This window comes from Micropterus dolomieu, linkage group LG09, assembly GCF_021292245.1.
Source record: "Micropterus dolomieu isolate WLL.071019.BEF.003 ecotype Adirondacks linkage group LG09, ASM2129224v1, whole genome shotgun sequence".
In the NCBI taxonomy this organism is placed as follows: Eukaryota; Metazoa; Chordata; class Actinopteri; order Centrarchiformes; family Centrarchidae; genus Micropterus; species Micropterus dolomieu.
In genome coordinates, this window is record NC_060158.1 from 19936234 (window position 1) to 19950744 (window position 14511).

The 14511-nt window shown below is 41.1% G+C and overlaps 1 protein-coding gene across 1 annotated transcript in view; it reads left to right on the forward strand.

Annotated features, from left to right (window-relative positions):
• Nucleotides 1-14511, forward strand: part of LOC123976959 (oxysterol-binding protein-related protein 3-like) — a 21794-nt gene extending 7283 nt beyond the window's left edge. Inside the window, exons 3-22 of the mRNA XM_046059380.1 lie at nt 652-768; nt 1682-1735; nt 1820-1933; nt 2130-2282; nt 2410-2500; nt 2682-2785; nt 4574-4663; nt 4778-4937; nt 5090-5214; nt 5306-5437; nt 6828-6921; nt 7387-7622; nt 8030-8167; nt 8701-8764; nt 9063-9141; nt 9298-9442; nt 9971-10115; nt 10221-10347; nt 11289-11411; nt 13740-14511. Coding sequence (XP_045915336.1) covers nt 652-768; nt 1682-1735; nt 1820-1933; nt 2130-2282; nt 2410-2500; nt 2682-2785; nt 4574-4663; nt 4778-4937; nt 5090-5214; nt 5306-5437; nt 6828-6921; nt 7387-7622; nt 8030-8167; nt 8701-8764; nt 9063-9141; nt 9298-9442; nt 9971-10115; nt 10221-10347; nt 11289-11411; nt 13740-13836 — 2388 coding nt within the window. The 3' untranslated portion in view covers nt 13837-14511. The remainder of the gene's footprint in view (nt 1-651; nt 769-1681; nt 1736-1819; nt 1934-2129; nt 2283-2409; nt 2501-2681; nt 2786-4573; nt 4664-4777; nt 4938-5089; nt 5215-5305; nt 5438-6827; nt 6922-7386; nt 7623-8029; nt 8168-8700; nt 8765-9062; nt 9142-9297; nt 9443-9970; nt 10116-10220; nt 10348-11288; nt 11412-13739) is intronic.

Genomic DNA, 14511 nt, shown 5'->3' on the forward strand with positions numbered 1-14511 from the left:
ATTATTTGACATCCATTTTTTAACTTCACAAAGGCAGTTGTTAAGTGAACTCAGCATTCCAGGGTCTGTGGATCTGACGGGCAAGTACATTTGTGTGTCATCAGCATAAATATGAAAAGAAATGCCATGTTTATGGATAATATGTCCAAGGGGAAGCAGATACAAGGAAAACAAAATGGGTCCTAAGACCGACCCCTGAGGCCCACCATATTTAACTGGACAGAACGAGGAGACATAGTTGTTTACAGACACGCAAAACTTCCTATTTGACAGGTAGGATGAAAACCATTCTAGGGCAGTACCAGAGATCCCCACCCAGTGCCTCAGTCTGTCTAACATGATGTTGTGATCAATGGTGTCAAAAGCAGCGCTAAGATCCAGGAGTACCAGGACTGAGCACATGCCTTCATCAGCAGACATTAAAAGGTCATTGGTGACTTTAAGTAGGGCAGTCTCAGTGCTGTGGTACTTCCTGAAACCAGACTTAAACTTTTCAAATATTTTGTTATTTTCCAGTACAGTGAGCAAATAGTTGTTAGTGTTCCTGGAAATGGAGCCCTCACTCTTTAAACCCCTTTTTTAACAGTACAATATCACTGTTTTTACAATAAGCGGTATTGCAGTCTGTGATGCTCCTGTGTCTCCCTCCAGGACAGCTGGGAGATTGTGGAGGGGCTCAGGGGGGTTCCTGCCAGCATGCAGGAGCCTGGCAGACAGGAGGGCTTCCTGCTCAAGAGGAGGAAGTGGCCCATGAAGGGGTGGCATAAGGTGAGCACCTCGCCAGCCCTTTTAAAGCCTCAGACAGCAACAGCATTGTAAACACCTCTTATAATAGAACACTGCAACTGCCTTATCTTGAACCAACAACCTATTTTCACTCTGAACTTGATTGCTTTTGATACAAGGGGTGTCAGATAGTGAGCCACAGGGGATTGCTGTAATGGCTGTATTTTAGTGTGTGTTAATATTCTGCACTGTGTTCATCACATGTAGCTTTGTTTCTTAAAAGGATAGGTGGTGTTCTAAAAGGCCTCATATCTTTTTTGGTAAAGAAATCCTGCAGTTATGCATTTTTAGAGCAACAGTGAAATGGGTGTTGTAATTTCTTTTCTGACGATACCAGGGTTGAACTAGCAAGCCTTTTAATCCTTTAATATTCTCACCAGCTATCTTTTAATACCTCAAGCTATTTCCGTGTTTCCTCCTCTTCACCATTATAGCCCTCTGTGTTTCCTCCTTCCCATTCTTTGTATTCCCAGCCGATTACACTGTAACCCTGAGTCATCTTCCTCCCCCTCTTCTCTCTGTGTACTCGTGCATACCTGAAAAGTTCTGCCTTGCAACATGACTGAATTGCCACTTTAGTAACATTTTTACCGACAAAGGGGGCCTTAAGTACAGTCAAATTGCTTTATCAGTGTACTCGTTTTTATTGTAAAGCTAAAGTGAACAGGGTGTGCTCATGAGCTGTTGCTATGTCTGTTTATGGTCATTATCCATACTGCGGCTACATACCGTTTATTTCAAACGGTGTGTTTAACTATTGTATGACCAAAGCCGCTGACCTTCTGATTAATTAACTGGCAACCCGCTCTACCTCATGAGCCACAGCCGCCCCTGTAATTAATTAATTAATTCTTGTGAATTAATATTGATTTGAGTTTGATTTCTTCCTACTTAGAGATACTTTGTGTTGGAGAAAGGCATCTTGAAGTATTCAAAGCGTGGAACGGATGTAGGTATTACCTCAAGAGCACCATGACCGTCTGTCATTCTTGCACTCAGACAGACACATGCTAACAAAGTGTTTCGTTGACAGCTGAAGAAGGGAAAGCTCCATGGCTGCATAGATGTCGGCCTCTCTGTCATGTCAATCAAGAAGAAAGCCTTGTGCATCGACCTGGACACGGAGGATAACATCTATCACCTAAAGGTAACTCCTCATTAACAATCTTAAGTTTTGTTGAATTCAACATGAGTCGGCGGCCTCTCTCAGAGATATGCGTGCACGCAAAATGCATCAACACCTTCATGGCTTCTCCCTCATTTACCATTTCTGTTTCATACAAGCACACACACAGCCGCTTCTTCCAAGTCCCTGCCCCTAATTTTGACTTTATGCCACCCAGGTGAAGTCTTCGGAGCTGTTTGAGGAGTGGGTGTCAAAGCTGCGTCATCACCGCGTGTTTCGGCAGAACGAGATTGCCATGTATCCCCATGAAAGGCACCTCTTCCACTCCCACGCCTCATCCTCCCCCTCCCTTAATGACTCCCTTAGAAAAGTAAGTTGTCCCGGTGCTCGTTTGTGGGAAACATTTAAAAGAATGTCTTTGTTGTTGCCTTAAATTTGATGCAGTGAGCTTGCTATTGCCTCATCCTCCCTTATCTGTGTTCCTGTCTCTAAAACAGAGGGCTACGCTTACCAAGCAGGCGTCAATCCACCAGGCTAAGTTCAGTTCTTGGCTCCATTCCTCAGAGGACATGGACAAGTGCTGCAAAGGTTGGTTGTTGTTTTGTCTATTTCTCTCAGCTCACAAATTTTTCTTTGTTGCCCTGCTTTGTCAACAGTTTCTTAAAGTGTGTCTCACTTGCCGTGAATCTTTCATGTTCTGTTTTATTGCTCATCACTGTGCCTGCACGCACCCAAACTTTCATCTAATAATAATTTCTCTTTCACTCAGACTTGGAGGAATGTGAATCGTACCTGCTCGAGCTCAACCTGCTGCTGAAGAGCATGGAGGTCCTCCACCGCACATACTCAGCCCCAGCAATTAGTGCACTACAAGTAAGAACATTCCCACAGATTAAATTAGCCATGATGCAAAATGCATTGTATTAAAGGTTCAGTGTGGAATATGTCTGAGGATCAAATGACAGAAATGCTACCTTAGAATGAGACATTTCTATCTACATAACCGCATGTCCCCCTTCCATGGAAGTCGCCTTGTTGTGCCGTCATGTTTTATGGACAAACAGCGCTACAGAGCGCATTTTGTCACAATGTTCTTTTTCTTCTTCTTCTTGTAAAATTCAGGCAGTGTAGACACTCATCACTACATTTAATATGTACGTTCGAAGAAGAAAAAGTAATAGCATTCAGCAGGGGTCGGCAAAGAAGTTTTACATTGGAGCAGTTTTTTCAACTATTAAATGTGCATTCGGTTAACTCAATCAGTAAAGTGCAGGACTTTCTAGAGAGTTGTGTGTTTGATGCCGTGTTGGGACAATTTTTTTTTCTCTCTTAGACAAACTGATTCTGCAGCGACTGTTTCTCTGGCTCACAACACAGCATGTGCTGCAGTGTGTGTGATCTGTATTCATCAACTTAGGGACACTTTTTCATTTCCCCGGTGTCTCCAGGCAGAGGACATTTAGGGGAATCACATTTCTGACCGCTCTTTCAGAGGTGTGTCAAGCAGGCTACAGACTCTTTTGAAGTCATTCAGAATTTTTCAAAGTAAAAGCTCAATTCAACTCCAAAGAAAGCATTGCTGCAAAAAACAGTCTTGCGCTTTAAAATTTTGTAGGCAAAACCACTAAAGCGGAATTGATTATGTGAGTAACTGTTGCTGCTGTCGTGACTGAGATCTATTTCAGCACCGCTATTCAAGTTTTTGTTATTTTTTTTCCGCCATAAAAAAAGCACCATAATCTGGCTGCAGGACAGATAGTATTGCTGGAGAGCAGTTTTGGCGAGGGTCCATAATCAGAGAGAATTAACTTGTTTCCCTTGTCAGTGTTTGTATAAATTTTTATCTATTATGTGGTTTATAATGGACTGTGGTGCAGAAACAGTGACAGTGTTACACATTCTTGGCTTACATTTTCATGTTATCTGTCAGTGGCCAAGTCACAATAACATATGGTTTTACTGAATAATTAATTAAATATAATTTCTTGACTGGCTACTCTCTCCTGTCTCAGAAGATGACACCTTTTGTGCTCTGTCAGCTACCGTAGCTGTCCTACGCTCTTTGAAAGGGAAGGGGGCAGTGGTACCTGGACAGTTGGTTGCAATTTGCAGCATCACTGCTAGGTGCCACTAAATCTTACACACTGGACCTTTAAAGCTATTTGCAGTAATAACCAATGCATATGCGTTCGCCAAATGTGTGGGTGGGACAGAAAAGTGGCTGATACTCCCAGGGAGTAAGAAGTGATATTATCCAGTGGTTCTCAAAGTGGGGTCCACGGACCCCCGGGGGTCCTTAAGGGGGCTCCAGGAGGTCCCCAGCAAATAGGAGATCAGTTTATTTTCACTATAATTCCATCCATAAGTAAAACAATGACAGAATGTATGACTATTTTGGTCATTGGGTTTCATACACTTTCTGTAATAATACCTAAATCTAAAAGCAAAAATCCTATCAGATGGGCGACCCTCAGACAAAATATTATCATTTTCTAATTTGTGTCAATTTAGGGGTCCTTGATCTGAAAAGGTTTGAGAACCACTGATATATTGAACTCCTGGAATGAAAGAGTGATGAAGACATTACTTTTTTGGGTGATCAGGTCAATACTGGAAGTAATTTTGTTTACTAACACCTTAATATTTCTTGTGGTACCACAGGCGTCAACTTATGACATTCCCAAAAAAGAGAAGAGGCCGAGGAGATGGCGATCCAAAAACAATGGCAAAGAAACCAAAGCCACACTACAGGTACGTTTTCTGCTGATAATTATTTAAAAAAGGTGTTCACAATCATTCAACAGTTTGGATGAAGGGAAAACATTTGCTTAAAGCTCCTCACTTTACTCTGGTTTTGTCCACCAGGTCCCAAGCTGTATATCCTCCCAGTCCCCTCGTCTCCACGCCTCCAACCCCAATCTCTATACCGCTGAGTCAAACACCAAGGAGACCTGTCCTGAATCCCCAGACTCACCTACAGACGTGTCCCGTTTACAGGAGGACTTCTGCAGGCTGGCCAACAACAGTGAGTCCCTGCCTGGGTGTCTGCATTTACTGTAGATAGAAAAAGATGCTATTTTTTACAAGTGTTTGCTTCCATATGGTAAGATGGTTTCCATGACAACCCTGTACCTGTCGTCACCCTCTATTTTTTCTCTGGCATTTGCTTCTCTCAAGTCCACGCCACACTGAAATCAGCCTTTAGTTCCTTAGCCACAGAAAGAGACAGACTGAGACACACCATCGACATGCAGGCCCCACAGCCAGCGCAGGTCATGGGCTTGAAAACCTCCTATGCCTCAGTGAGTATCTCTGTGACTCAAAAATCAGGGTTCTGCACCAGCCTATTACCACAGGTCCACTTTCACTCAACTTACTTTTTATTCTTATCAGGATTGTACAGATGGGCCCCACTCCTTGGTCCACCAGGCGTCCAATGACAGCAAAGCATCCATCCCAGAGTCGATATCAGAGTTTTTTGATGCTCAGGAGTACCTCCTCTCCTCTTCCTCCTCTGAGAATGAGGTGAGACACAATATACTACCTTATCCTGTTCCTCATCTCTACGCTTAGAGCCAAGGGCATATCTCTATTAAGCAACTAATTGTTTTGTCTATAATATTTCAGAAATTGGGGGAAAATGTCCATCACAATCTCAAAATCGCATTTGCAAATGACGTGATACTTTTGTCTAAATAACAGTCCAAACCTCATAGATATTTCATTTAAAATTGATGTAAAACAAAGAAAAGGAGCTGATATCAACATTTGAGAAGCGGGGGTGATTAGTTTTGCCGCAGTAGCAAAGAATTTGACATACATTACATGACAACAATGACAACAATGCCGATTAAAAATACAGGGTCAGACAAATGGGTAAAATAAATACCAAAACATTAAAAGTTTAAGTTCAAGTGTGCCTTATGTGCAGACGTTACCTATTCTTTACAGAGTTAAGCAGAGAGATAGCAGAGGGTACGAAGGAGAATTTATATCTATTTGTTTTGGCTGGTGGTTGACTGAAGCATGATGAACATGATGGATTCTGCCTTCTTAAGCACATGTCTATTGTACAGTTCAGTTAGTTTTATCTGCTGAATCCCAATGATTTTGCTACTAACTTTATTTACCATAGCTAATGTGTTTTTCCGTTTTAAACTAAGAGAAACATACCAGCAAATAAATGAAAAAGTAAAGACAGTAAAGACTCAACAAAACATTTATAAAACAATGTCATCAGGGATGTGTCCACTTGAAACTTAACTAACTTTCTCAGACAGAAGAGACGATGCTGACTTTTCTTACTCAGCATGTCTGTTTAGTTCAAAGGTCAGCTTGTTATCAGTGATGATTCCGTGATACTTGTACGACTCAACAATTTCAACCTCTTTACCACCTATTATCGTCTTTTCAGGAGTTGGATGGTGATGTCTAAAATCAATGCATATGTCCTTCCACCAGTTTAAAAAATAGGGTAGTACAGGGCCGTGAGATGTTTCAGTGTCCATTAAACTTACTATGACTGTGTCATCTGCAAACTTTACAATATGGTTATTGGTCAGTTCGCTACGGCAGTCGTTAGTGTACGTAATGTATAGAAGAGGAGAGTGGACAGCCTTGATGACTTTCAGCACTACAGTGATCAGACAACTCAAAGTCATGTCTAATAAAGGGTTAGTTGTGCAGAAAAAGTAATCTGCCTTATTACTCCTAGAACTGGGTGTGGCTGGTGTTAACAAAACTAATACCTGCAAGTCACAACAAATACATGGATGTTTTTTCTTTTACACTGGGTGCATTCTTCTATTTTTCTATCCCAGTGACTGAAGACCTTTGGCTTTGTGTGTTTTTCGCTCTTTGATTCTGCTCTTCTGTGTCACTCGCTGACCTTTCACCATTGATTTTCTGTCTCCAGGTGTCTGACGATGACTCCTACATCAGTGATGTCAGTGACAGCGTCTCCATGGATACCTACAGCAACGAGGGAGGCAGTGAGAGACACAACTCCGGTAAGTGATACAGTAACAAGTTGTGCGTCTGTGCATATTGTGTGTGTGAGGACACATTGACTCCCTCAACGGGAGGGAATGACAGAGACAGTGCAAAGAGACCTTATTCTGTCTAAAAGAGGCATGGCCTGTCTATCTCGGTGCACTAGCAAGCCACTGTGTGCTTTTGTGTTAGCATCAAATAAATTATGTCAAAAATCTGAAATTACTCACTTGAGACCCTGATGCAGCCTGTGGGTGGTGCTTGTGTGGCTGGGTGAAACAAGCTTCAGTGCTTCACCACTGAAGCGATACCGTATCCTCAGCAGATCAGCTTTGAACTTCAGAGAGTTTACGACATCTGATTTTCAGATGGCCACATTTAAACAACCGCCAGCTCTCACTCATGCCCTGTCTCACCCGTCACTATTCTTTATAATATACACTCGTCTCACCACTCTCGTCTCTAACATTACTCCACTCTAGTTAGCAGTGTGGTGACACTGGCTCGTCGCCGCTCCACGCTGCCCTCTCCCTGCCCCGCCAGCAGTGTGAGCCTGTGGAACATCCTGAGGAACAACATTGGTAAGGACCTGTCCAAGGTGGCGATGCCAGTCCAGCTAAATGAGCCACTCAACACCCTGCAGAAGCTGTGTGAGGAGCTGGAGTACAGTGAGCTGCTGGACACCGCCAACCAGACACATGACCCTTTCCAGCGCATGGTGAGAGGAAAGAAAATACACTTGATAATACTGCATGCACAAACCTGCAAGAGCAATTGTATATACACGCTTCTGTTAGAGGCTTTAATAAATTTTTCATTTTTGCAAGCAAGAAGCTTCCAATTATCGTTTTTTTCCCCTTAGAGTATTTGTCACACACTTATAGTCAAGTGTCATGTCATCAGTCTCACACCTCTACATATTATACAATATACAATACAGTTCTAATACTGTAATATATTAATATTGTATTTACTTGTACATAAACGCACATTTACCTGCACCTATGTGTCACACACACACACACACTGTTTTTATTATTGTATGCATACATATACACACAGTCATGTTCACAACCTCATGTTGACAAACATGCCGATACTCATTCTCTCTGATTTTCTGTGCAGGTGTATGTTGCTACATTCGCAATATCAGCGTATGCATCCACCTACTATCGAGCAGGAAGTAAACCTTTTAACCCCGTCCTGGGAGAGACATACGAGTGTGACAGGCCGGATAAAAGCTTCAGATTTATAGCTGAACAGGTATAGGTCACGGGGTTTACACTAACACTACATGGGATCATAGGATAGGCCACCTTTCAGTTTACTTCATAAACAATATGTAATACTTGAAATGATTGAAATCATGTTTGAGACAGATTTTCTTGCATTTTAGCATGGATATGTAATTTTCAAATTTAGGTTGTCCTCTCAGATGCATCAATGAAAGCCTTGTCCACTAGAAGAACAGCGCCCTCTTCCTGCTTTATGCTTTAAAGCAATTTACATGACTTCTCACAAAATCCAATCTACTGTAGTAGCAATGAACAATGTAAAGCGTGAAAGGCATACACTGACCTGCCCTTCTTCTAGTGGTGGTATTGTTAGTTTACCGTTTTCTGATCTCTCAAAATAAATTTAGTACTGGTTTATGGCTGGCAAAAATGTATCACCTTTCCCACCTTTTGTTTTTCACTGATTCATGATACAACGCCCTGAGCTACAGTGTCTACTGTGGTAAAGCGTTTGATAAAGTGTCTTTATCTCATCTTGTATCTCTTCTATCCATTTCCCAGGTGAGTCATCACCCACCTGTGTCAGCATGTCACGCTGATTCAAGGAACTTTTCATTTTGGCAAGGTGAGCCAAAACATTTTTTTCCCTCCCTTTGTCTGGGTGTATTTGTAGATTGCGTCACAGCTGCCACAAATATTTCTTGTCACATGCTGTGGTGAAGGTGAGAAATTATGTTGTGGAAGATTAAGTGACCTCATTTAACCTCACGTCGGCATAACTTTCAACTGCATGTTAATTAAGTGCTTAATTTTAACAAATGACCTCATTAGTGCAACCTGACACTTAAAACTCTAGTGTTTTGTTAAAAAAAACACATTGTCCCAAAGCACTTACCTGTTGTTTTGTGATCTGTATCTTTTAGATGTCCGATGGAAAAATAAATTCTGGGGAAAATCCATGGAACTTGTTCCCATGGGAACCACCCATGTCACACTACCTGCGTAAGTCCTTTACTTATTGTGTGTGGGTGTGTGTTTGCCTGTCCACGAGTGTTTACACTCTTGTATGTTTAATGTGAGTTGTCCACATCATTGTGCACAATAGAAGCTGTGCCAGGAATGAAATAACGTGCATTTTTCTGACACTGATTTCTCCAGGTTCGGGGACCACTACGAATGGAACAAAGTGACGTCCTGCATCCATAACATCCTGAGCGGCCAGCGCTGGATCGAACACTATGGAGAGATGTCCATTAAAAATATCAACAATAACGCCTGCCAGTGTAAAATCACATTTATCAAGGTTAGGAAAAATGAATATTTAAATCACTGTCTGTTTTTAATAATTTAGGTGAAACGTGTTTTTCATGGCTTAACAAAAATTCCATGTGGGATGTGACTTGCTCCTTCAGTGGATTTCTTGCATAGTGCTCTTGTAGTGATAAACTGTACATAACAAACTCTTACTGCTGTTTCTCCCCTGTTGGTATTGTATTGGTTTATCACATGAACATCTGTCAGACTCTTGTTAAGAACTAATTCTTAAAATGTATTCCTTTTGTAGAAAGATTACTAGTTTTCTTTAAAGCAGTAGTAAAACAGACATGCTTCCTTCAGCGTGCTGGACGGTCAATAATATCAAGGCAAACAGCACCAACTTGTGGACAAGTCAATTTTCAAAATTTTGAACATGGAAATTTAGGGAGCATAAATCCACTCCTGTTAGCACTCACATAAATCAGAGAGTATTCATCGCATGAGTGTTAAATGTGATATGGTGGATATCACATACAAGGAATTTACCTCTTTTATTTTGTTTTTATTTTTTTAGGCAAAGTCATGGAGCTCTACAGTGAACGAGATAGAGGGTGTGGTTATGGATTCAAATGGGAAAGTTGTGCACTCCATTTTTGGGAAATGGCACGAGTCAGTTTTTCAAGGAGACCCACCCTCTGCCACATGTATATGGAGAGCAAGTGAGTGATTGGTCCCTTGTTGTCCTCAAACTGAGAAGCACAGGATTCAGCTGGAGATGCGCAGACAACCCTATTTCAACTGTTACTTTGTGTTTGTGTGTATAGACCCCATGCCAGAAGACCAAGAGCAGTACTATGGCTTCACCAAGTTTGCGGTGGAGTTAAATGAGCTGGATTCCACCCTGAGACCTTTGCTGCCCCCCACAGACACACGCTTCAGGCCGGACCAGAGGTTGGCACTCTTTATCAGTCTGTAATGTTGATCTCTATTAGTCTGTCCACAGACATCATCTCTACCCATTGTATAAACGTCATACTTCATTACTTTCATTACTGTTTAACCATATATTCTGGTCTAACGGTCTGTACATACGACCCTGTTGTCTAAATAGATTTAAAGCTGCCAAATCAGATCATTTGGCCCCCCAAAAATGTTTTACAAATGTGTTTTTGCAAAGTCTGGTTGAGCCCATGTGGTGTGAACCACCAAATGTCTGAAATATGAGCGTAACCATGGCAACACACCACGAGTTTAAGTCCAATGAAGTCACAAGAATCATTGTCCGCTCACATAGAGGTTTTATTTTAGTAACATTCTGACCCCCATCATGTACTCTACCCCTTCATTAGGTACTTATATACATTAGATTGGATCAACAGGTTAAAAGTTAAAGGTTCTGAAAAGAGGCTGTTTTTCCTCTGTTTTTTCCACTATGACAAGTTGCTGTGAAAAAAGCCTGTCTGCAGCTGCTGTCGCAAATTAATAGAGAAATTGTGTTTTAATTGTATTCACGGTGGTAGGTTATTAGCTGGCGTGCTACCTCTGATGCTCAGTTTTGCCCTGCAACAGTTTGCAAACAACTTCCTGATTTTCTGAACTGGTTGTGTCAAGCAACACTGGCCAACAATTATTTGAGAGTCACTCAGACAGGACTGAAGTATTGAGTAGAGACATTTAGTAGCTATATTGGGACAGGAAAATGAAGCCACAACAATTACTGTAGCGTGTGGGGAAATAGTGAGATGAATGGCGGTGGCGCTCTAGGCGGACCAATTATCTCCTGTATATATAATAATATATCATAACATATAACATTCTATATAAAAATATAACATCAGTAATAATGCCTTAATAATATATCCTGACTCACTCTCTTTCTCTTCCTTGTCCAGGCTGTTGGAGGAGGGGAACACAGAAGGAGCTGAGGAGCAGAAACAGAGGATAGAGCAGCTCCAGAGGGAGAGGAGGAAAGTGTTGCAGGACAACAACTTAACACACCAGCCACGCTTTTTCAAGTATGCTGCTGTTTCCTTGTTTGTGTGCATATGTGTCTTTGTGCTGGATTTACTAACATCCCGAATAAAGAGTACTAAATTGCGTGTGCATTCTAATATAGTGCACGTGCAATTGTAGTACCTGTTATGGGTGCTCAACTAAGAAGTATTGCGTAGATGACAACAGGTGCAAACATAATGGAGGTGACAGTATTTAAATGAGGGTTTTGCGGGACGGAAAGCAGTCACTGCGTAAATCCTTGGTTTGTTTCGTTCAGTGTGTCTGGAGTATGTGGAAATCGTATGTACCTGCCCATCCTGCCACCACTGCTTTGGGAAACCCCAGTAGAAACAGATACAGTATGCTGGAATGACCCAGACGCGAGGAAATGTCAGCAGATCGTGCTTCATCCAGCCAGAGGGAACAATCACAGACCGTCCGCACCGTTCCCGGTCACTCCCATTGGTCACTCCACGATCTCCTGTCCCTGGCCCTGTACACCCCAACACCCCATTCCTTCTCCGATACCTACATTGGTTTGTGTCGTTATTACGACCGGCGCACTGTGAACAGTTGGTGATCATTCCTTCTGGCTGGATGAATTTTATGCGTGATCCGTGCACTACTGCAGCTGGGGCTCTCCACAGCGCCACGCAACTTTCTAAATTCTTCCACCTCACAGAGAAAAGAAGTCAGGTTGAAACGAAATTGGCTTTATTGGCATGAATGTTAATACAACAGTATTACAGTCCAGTATAGTTCATCGAATAGTTATTTTATATCTATACATTGGATATAGAATAACATTATCTAATATTGTTAATTTCTCTACGTCTTCTTTCATTATGGCTGTGTCTCCTTCTCGCAACGATAACCGCAGCCATCCCTGCGCAACACCTGGCGGTTTGCACCTTCTTTTCAAACGTATTAAATACAGATGCTGTTGCACTCACATGAAATTGCTTTTAGGCTTGTTAGATCACGTTGTGTGTAGTAACTAAATGTATTCGCATGTTCCCCTCCATTACTTTGCACAATAAAATTGAAATGCCTCAAATTGCATTTTCATTAAGGCAAAAATAGTAACTGAACAACAGGTGCTATCTTGCACTTTTAAAAGACATCATTCTGCGTGCACACCGTTAGTAGATCAGCTAACATGTTAATTTGCTGGTGATATCAAGTTTGCACACATTGAAAGCAGCACTTAAAAAGAGAAAGTAGCCTGTGATAGTGACACACAGTCATTCTAATGTGTATCTCTGTGTGTACTCACATAGTACACAGGTTAGAGTTATACAAGAGAAAATCAGGCAAATTGTTATTGTAAATATGAGCAGAAGCTAGAAAGGAAGATGAGGGAGGACAATTTAACGCAGGCATGGCAGGGACAATGAATCATGTTAAATTACACAAATTCTTTGGCAGGTTTGATATGTCAGACATCAGTACTGAGTAGTATCTGACAACAGCATTGCCTTGGAAAGGATGTTATTACAACAGTTTGTCTCTTGTCTTAATCTTCACTTCACTTCCACAGTGCCTGGTCCAAAAACATCAAAACCACTGGTCTTAGATGATTACCGTCCAATAGCCTTAACATCTACTGTAACATCATCTTGATCAACCAAAATGATATAACCGTTATGTTTCTGAACTATGCATTTAATACTATAAAACCACATATTTTAATGGAAAGGCTGTTACTGCTAAAGGTAAATAGTAGAATCATCAGATGGGGGAGTCCTTTTTGACTATTTACTCTTTACACAAACTGATGTATAGCTAACTTATATGATGTTTTAAAATTTGCTGATGACACTGCAGTTGTGGGTCTGATCATTGAAGATGAAACAGAGTATAGTGGATGTGTGGATGAGTTTGTTGATTGGTGTCAGGCCAGTTTTAGATAACAAGAAAACTAAGGAAATAATTAAAAAATTTCAGAACAAGCAGAAGGACACCAACAAATACTATTAATAGTGACTGTATTAAAGTTGTAAATTAATATAAATATCTAGGGACATTAATTTACTGTCATGGGACTTAAAGACAGATGTCATATGCAGGAAAGGATTGCAGCGAATTATACTTTGTCTATACATCTCTTTTAAAGTTCATTTGTGAGTGAGTTTTATATGTTTCTGCTTTATTGCTTGGTCACTTGGAAACTTAACTTTATTGCATAGTATAGTTTTTGGATAATTCAACTAGATATTGATGTCTAATGGTATTGTGAAAGCTGATTTGGTAATATAACAGGGTGAACACTTAATTTAAATATGAGTGATAAATCATTCGAGATGTATCAATCATAAAAACAGATTTCATTTGTCTTGTGTCTGCAGAAAGTCTAACAATGACACGTGGGTGAGCAACAACACGTACTGGGAGCTGCGCAGAGACCCTGGCTTCAGTAAAATGGACTTCCCTGTATTGTGGTGACCTCTGGATTTAACCAAACCTCTCCACTACAACTTATCATAGAGAGGGAAGTATAAAACTGAACTGAGACCAGCCTCCAAGTGACCATCCTCCGAGTGTCCTGACCTGGTTAACATAATCATTTAATGTCATGGTAACCCAACCTATATTGACCTTCTGCTTCCTGCTTGAGGACTAAGCAGAGGTTTTATTTCTGTTGTCGATTATGTTCCTCCTTAAGGGTACATTTTCTCCTCTCATTATCATAACTGTGTCTGTGTAGACTAAAGATTCATATCATTATGTCCTGTTGCATCTCAGCATTTACCAAAGTGCCTTTTATTGTAGTGCCTCACTCAGTCAGCTGCTGTAGCAGTTATGCAAAAACACTTTTATTCAGAGACTTTAAAAACTCGTTTGGATGATGTCAGCATGATATGTGCAATTCACTGGAGAGAAAAGGATCAGGTTTGGAAGTGAACGTGTTCAAAGGTTCAAAACCTGCTCAAGTATTCCTCCATCCAGTCATGACCCATGGACATCCTTTACTTAAACCAGTGGCTGATCAGAGGTTGTAATTATAAAAGGACTTCAGCCTGCTTTTTTTGCTGCCTTGTTATAATCTGTAATAACTGCAATAATACTCGAGTGACTCTCAAAAGACGAAAATAAACTGTATAATGGATAGACAAGTTA